This window comes from Solanum pennellii, chromosome 2, assembly GCF_001406875.1.
Source record: "Solanum pennellii chromosome 2, SPENNV200".
Taxonomy (NCBI): Eukaryota; Viridiplantae; Streptophyta; class Magnoliopsida; order Solanales; family Solanaceae; genus Solanum; species Solanum pennellii.
In genome coordinates, this window is record NC_028638.1 from 18,296,361 (window position 1) to 18,303,745 (window position 7,385).

Genomic DNA, 7,385 nt, shown 5'->3' on the forward strand with positions numbered 1-7,385 from the left:
AATAAGACTATGGTATAAAAGATACAAACTCTCAATTTCACACAACTTCATGGAATAGATTGTTACCAAATTTAAATAAAATATATACATCGGCATTAGCATAAGAAGCCAATCAAAGTCTCCCATATGAATCACTTCATCTGAAGTATCCATTATGTTGTTACTTATTCAACCTCCAAACTCTCTCACTTAACAATACGATGCCACTTAATTGTATGTGACATATTCTTATCCAAGTAATATTTATTCATTTTACAGCCAAATCTTTCATCTGCTCAAGCCCACAGATAGCGGGATCAATTGTGCAAATTACTTTGTCTTATGTTTACTCCAAAGATTGTTTCTCCTCCTTCTTTGATATGATTTTCCTTGAGTCAAGGGTCTATTGAAACAATATTTCTACCTCTTACAATATGAATATGATCTATGTACGCTCTACCTTACCCGACTCACACTTACTTGTGAGATCATGTTGAGTGTGTTGTTGTCCTCAATCAAACAGAGTTCTTTAGGAAAAGATGGGATCTTGGACTTGGTATAGAGTCTTTAATGATTGTTGAAAAAGGAAAATCTTGAGTTGGGGCCACATGAGTTGGCAATCTGCTTACTTTGAACTCTAAGAGGAGGAAGTAGGAAGGGAGAAGGCTCAAAATAGTCCCCAATCTTTGGGTTAAGACTCAAAATCATCCTTGAGTTTTCACATGGGGCACTAATAGTCCCTCATGTTTGCAATATTGGTGCACTTTTGGTCCCCCTAAACCTTTTCCTATTTTTAACATTAATATTGTTCATAGTTTTCTGTAAGGAATCTCCCATCATCCTTTTATATATTTAGTAGAAGTAATAACTCTATGTGAAAGAAGGTGAGAAGTAGAACACCTTATTCTGTACAGTATAAATATTACTTCAGCTAAACTAAGAACATTTTAACATATGACATTGCAAGAAAAGAAAATTTTGTACTATTGCACGTGAAATCGTCGTGATGAACCTCTCGACTTGATTTCAATACGATTTCTACTAAACAAAATAAGGTGTTTTTCTTTCTCACAATCTCTCACATGGAGCTATTATTTCTACTAAATATATAAAATGACGATTAAACATTCCATACATAAATTGTGAATAAAATCAATGTTAAAAAATAGACAAAATTTTGAAAGAGAACCAAAAGTGAACCAATATTACAAACATGAGGGACTATTAATGCTCCATGTGATAACTAGGGGATGACTTTGACTCTTAACCCAAAGATGAGGGACTGTTTTGAGCATTTTCTCAAAGTAAGTACCCGAAAACTTCATGGACCTTCTATTTTTGGACGTGATTAGCCAATTTTCCCTATTAATTTTGTCATTTATGATCACTTTCTTGTTAGTTTAATATATTATTTTAAAGCCAAATTCCTTCTCTTAACAAGAATTCTTGAATTTAACTTCAAAACATATGAATCCAAACAACCTAATCAATCTCCGAAAAATTACAATAAGAATGTTGATAAAAAAAGATTTGCACAAGAAACTGATGATGAAACAAAAAATGAAGTTCATTTAAAAATAGAATTAATAATGCATACTCCCTCAATTGTAATTATGTGCCACACTTTTCTTTTTAATTTGTCCCAAAAAAATGTAAAAGAAAGCCAATTTCTCATCCACGTTGGGTTGAATGCCATAATTTGTACTTCCTTAACCCTAAAACAGATGAACTCAAATCTCAATTTGCCGAAAATATTTCACAAGAATTTGAAGTCGAATATGTTGATGTAAACAAAGAAATCACATATTATCTTTGACCTTTTCAACTGTTGCTTGTTACACCCCATTTCCCTCAAAACGGATTTTGATGCACGACCTAACAATTTTTTTGGGATTTTAGAAAATTGAAGGTTCGCCACCTAACGAATTAAGGCGTGTTAGGGCACCTATCTAACCTAACTAGTCTAAATAGAGGTTAACGAACCAGAGATCAAGGTAAGAGTTAAAATTACCTCGAGGGGAAGGTGTTAGATATCCCACGAGGCCCATAAATGTGGGTCCCGATTGTATCTCATGCAATTTATGGTGTGGTTACAAGTAACAAATAAGGTCATCTCATTTATTATTTATTTAATTAGCATGCTTACTAGGTGATAACTAACATTACACAATTTAGATCACATTATTATTTTAATTAATTAGTTAGCCATGCGAAACTGGTGATAACATAATGTTAAAGAATTACCACTATTCTATTATTTTAATTAATTATTTAAGCATGCAAGGTGAATAATAATTTTAACAAATACTAAGCAATTAGCTCACATTATCATTTTAATTAATTATTTAAGCATGCGAGACTATGTGATAATAATATTAAACAATTAGAGTAACTTTATTATTTTAATTAATTAGCTATGCATGAAAGACTAGGTGATATAATAAACATTAAAACAAAACTAAACAATAAATAAAGCGAGAAGCAAAGAGATAGAAATTACACAATTAACTAGTCAAAAATAATTTTTATTTATTTAAACTACCCCAAATAATTAATTATAAACAGATAAAGGGATAAAAGAAAAGGGAGACTCTAAGAGACTTTACGGATCAACACTCGACTTTCTTTTTATTTTTTCAATAGGCTTCCATGTATGGACATACAAAACCAAGGTTTGTCTTTTTAGCTTGAGTCAATGTCATTATATCCGTGGGGCCCAACTACCCCTACCACCACCACATGTGTTTCGTCCTAAAAGGTGCCTAACATCCCTGCTTAAGGTCCAAGAGGCATTGGACTACTAGTATGATGAATTAGACTAAGAGGAAATATAAGGGCCTCCTAGACACCAAGTCAAACATATAGAACATTCATTTAGCACGTAACTCTCATATTGACCTCTAAATTTAATTAAACATACTGGAAGACACAAGTACAATGAAAAAGTCTCATGCTTGGGTGTGCATACAAAACAGATAGTATAACAGTTCATTTGTTTATTTCAAAGGTGTAGAAATCAAACAAGGGCAAGAAAATTCATTTTAAAATATAGCAAGAAAAACAATTACAAATGCAGATAATTTTTTGAGGAAACAACAACACATTTATTATTAATGCAGAAATTATTTAAGACAACTAGTTTATTAGATGCAGAAATTTAGTAACTAATTTTTTAGGTTGCAACATTATTTATTCAACGCGGCAAGTAAAATATAGATGATTTTAATTAGGACGAGCACATGACAAGATGTAAAATATATATATATTTTATTAAAAAAAAACAGTGATAGATCTTAAGTAGCCGTTAGTCTATCAGATGGGAAAATATTATTTCCAAATAGATTTATTTAGGAAGAGCAAATGGCAGAAAAAATATGCAAAAATTGATTATTGATTTAATTTTATTTACAATGCGAAAACTAATTTACTTATTGTAATCAGGATAGTAAGTTTGTGGCATGCAGAAGATAATTATTGAATTTATCTTCTGTCACGGCCCAAATTCACAAATTGTGATGGCACCTTGTTCTCAACCAATAGGTAAATCAACCCAACATATTTCACCAATTTTAACTAAATAGTGAGAAAAAAAAACACTAAGTGAAAATATCCAACATAAAGCTCCTTATAAGTACGTACTGCGGAAAACTAAATACCACCTAAGATTTGGTGTCATAAGTAAAAGAGCTTCTAAAATATGATGCAAGTCTGAAACTAAAATGACAAATCTAACATAGGGGATATCCTATTTGAATACTAAAATAACAGAATAAGTAAAAGATAGAGGGAGGTGTGGGCCACGGAACAACCAAGCAACTCACCACAACTCCAATACACTCCAACTCGAACTCAAAATGCTCCACGAGATATGCTCCTACTCGGAATTAAATCTGCACCACAAAGAGTGCAACAAGTGTAGTATGAGTACGAAATCACATGTATCCAGTATATCTCATTCAACCGTATATACATGATACTCCTCAGAAATACATCGAGAGTTCATTACCCATGGGGGACTCGCGAGGTCCATATACCGACACGGACGATCTCCACGTATCTGTGCGAACGATCTCAACTCACTATCATAAAATCAAACAATTTCCTCACGGATGGTCTTCACGTGCCCAATTACAATCTTAACATCTCACCATCCCCAACATGGATGATCTCCACGTGCCCAACTTATACTCAATTTCATGTCAATGCATGTACACAATATTATTTCAAATAAGGGGATGATGATGCACCTCAATCAATCAAGTATCAACATAATACATAACCACCTCAATTATCACAACTTTACGGGTGTAAATAAGAAAACATAATCACACAAGGATTTCAAGTCAATAATATATCAACTAATGCCCATATGCTTTGGCATTCTCAAATTACAATCCACATTCTATACTAGTAACTTTCCCTTTTATAACACCGGTACTCATATCAATGCCCGTCACACCATTGATACGAGACCCCCATCTTTCGCCCTTATCCATTGTCTATTTCATATGTTTTTATTTTTTTTATCGTTAATTAGGAAAACGTCCTTCAACAAGTCTAAAAAGTCTTAACATACCTTAAATTCCGAACTCGTGTCACCAATCTTCAAGATTTTTCCTTTCCTTTTCGCAAAGCTTCGGAACGTTCTCAGTCTACCAATTATGCGATATTCGTAAGTAAGTGAGTTCATAGGTACTCGATTTATTATATGTCTAACCTAAACTCCAAAACTCACTCATATCTCCAATCAAGCTCCTACTCTTGATAAATTTTATATCTCAAAGATTCTATTTGCTAAATTTCAAGCCTAGTGTTAAGCCTCAACTCCTCAAAATATCATGAATCTAATAATTCTCATGTAACACAATACCACCAAAATTTGGTTAGCTATACCCATAAACTTCAAGGAGTATTACTATATGAAAATTAAATAATGAAATAAAAAGTTTAAGGCTAATAATTAATTTGATGTAACTTAATCCACGAAAAGTTAAATAAAATAATAACTATGGAATTTTCGCAGATTCATATATGGAATCAGGTTTGGTTGTCAAAGATTTTCTATTTTTTCCCCCAATGATTATACCTAATTCTTATTTAATGATTAAACTCGATAATAATTAATATAAACAATTTCCTCTACTCTAATCCAACAACCTCAATACTTACTGTAACCCACTTAATTAACCTGCTAGTCATTAGGAATGAATTAAATTAACAAGTTGCACAATTCAAATAATTTTCCAGCAATACATACTATTACTAATATTCTCCCATCATCAATACGAATATTTATATAATACAATACAACCAAAACTTAATTCTTTAATGCTAATATACTAATATTAGTAACTAAACTCTGTAAATAAATAAATTAAGACCCACTTTCACTGATTAACAAAATCAGAAAATGCACTGTAAATACAATCCCCCATTTTTTCCTCAATTATAGGCATATCAAATGTCACTATTAAAATGAGCATCATTAATGACATTTAATGTCCCCACCTTGGGTTGATGCAGAATAAAAGAAAATAATTATAAAAAAAAGAATTTTTTTTGTTCTTTTACAAAGGATCTGAATAGATCCAAAAAGAAAATTGTTTTCTCCTTAGACAAAGACTTTGAACAAAATAATATAAAATAACCATTTAATTCACTTTGACAACATACTCAAATGGAGAATTGAAAAGTTTGAGATAATTCATTCACCTAAATTCTGCGGTTTCTTTTCCCCTATACGTTTGCCAGAATATGTTACTGGGGTTATGCTTATCACTCATTTAACTTAATTCAATGTATGGGCATAAAAGGGTCGTAATTAAATTAGGTATTGTTTTGGCCCATTAAATATTCAGCTATATTAATCATTTAACAAATATCCGACAACTAAATAATCGTGGTTACCGAATATTTCAAAATTTCTATTTTAATTTCTACGGGGAGAGTCAAGATCATTCGAGTTCTCATAACGACCTAGCGGGTCGTTACATCACCTACCGCTTAAATAAATATTCGTCCTCGAACGTAAAAATAAAAAGAACTCACCTGAACGCTCAAAAAGCTGAGGATATTTACTCCTCCTGTCTGACTCGGTCTCCTATGTAGCCTCCTCCACTGGACGATGCTTCCATTGAACCTTCACTGAAGCAATCTCTTTTGACCTCAACTTTCGAATTTGCCTATCCAAAATGGTAATTGGCTCCTCCTCAAAAGTCAAATTCTGATCAAGTAACACTGAATCCCACTGAATCACATGAGCACAACCTTGATGATATTTCTTCAGCATCGAAATATGAAATACAGGATGGACACCTGACAAACCAGGTGGCAAAGCCAACTGATACGCAACCTCACCAATACGCTCCACAATCTCGAAAGGACCTATATACCTTGGGATCAACTTGCCCTTCTTTCCAAATCTCATCACACCCTTCATGGGTGAAACCTTCAGTAGAACCCTCTCTCCAACCATAAACTCCAAATCACGAACCTTCTGATCTGCATAACTTTTTTGCCTGCTCTGAGCCATGAGAAGTCTATCTTGGATCAATTTGACCTTGTCCAAGGACTCTTTCAGCAAATCTGTACCCCACAGTCTAACCTCAAATGCATCAAACCAACCAATTGGAGATCGACATCTCCTACCATACAAGGCCTCCAATGGTGCCATCTCAATGCTCGAATGATAACTATTATTGTAAGCAAACTCCGCTAATGGCAAGAACTGATCCCACTGACCACCAAAGTCAATCACACACGCCCGCAACATGTCCTCAAGAACCTAGATAGTCCGTTCAGACTGACCATCAGTTTGAGGGTGAAAGGATATACTGAGATCCACCCGAGTGCCCAACTCCTTCTGCATAGACCGCTAGAAATGAGATGTAAATTGGGGGCCACGATCTGAAATAATAGATATGGGAACCCCATTCAAACGAACTATCTCTGGAATATAGATCTTGGCTAACTTATCTGAGTTATAGGTAGTTTGAACTGGTACAAAGTGTGCAGACTTAGTCATTCGATCCACAATGACCCATATAGCATCAAACTTACCCAAGGTACGTGGAAATCCTACCATAAAGTCCATAGCAATACACTCCCAATTCCACTCAGGTATAGGCATCCTCTATTTCACATTTCCAGACTTTTGGTGTTCATACTTCACTTGCTGACAATTGAGATACCGGGATACAAAATCTACTATGTCCCTCTTCATACGGCACCACCAATAATGCTACTTCAATTCACGATACATCTTGGTAGCCCCCGTATGAATAGAGTACCTCGAACTATGGGCCTCCTCCATGATTAATCTAGTCTAATCACCTGTCCTCACTATCAAGAATCACAACCCTGACTTCTTCTTTTAACACCTTATCCCTAATCTTACATAAATCACC

General features: G+C 33.9%; 1 protein-coding gene across 1 annotated transcript; it reads right to left on the bottom strand.

The window, feature by feature from the left end:
- Window positions 1-6,079: 6,079 nt before the first annotated feature.
- Window positions 6,080-6,406, bottom strand: LOC114075972. The gene has a single exon (XM_027914150.1). The coding sequence runs from the start codon at window positions 6,404-6,406 to the stop codon at window positions 6,080-6,082; it is 327 nt and encodes a 108-aa protein (XP_027769951.1).
- Between the last annotated feature and the right edge of the window lie 979 nt (window positions 6,407-7,385).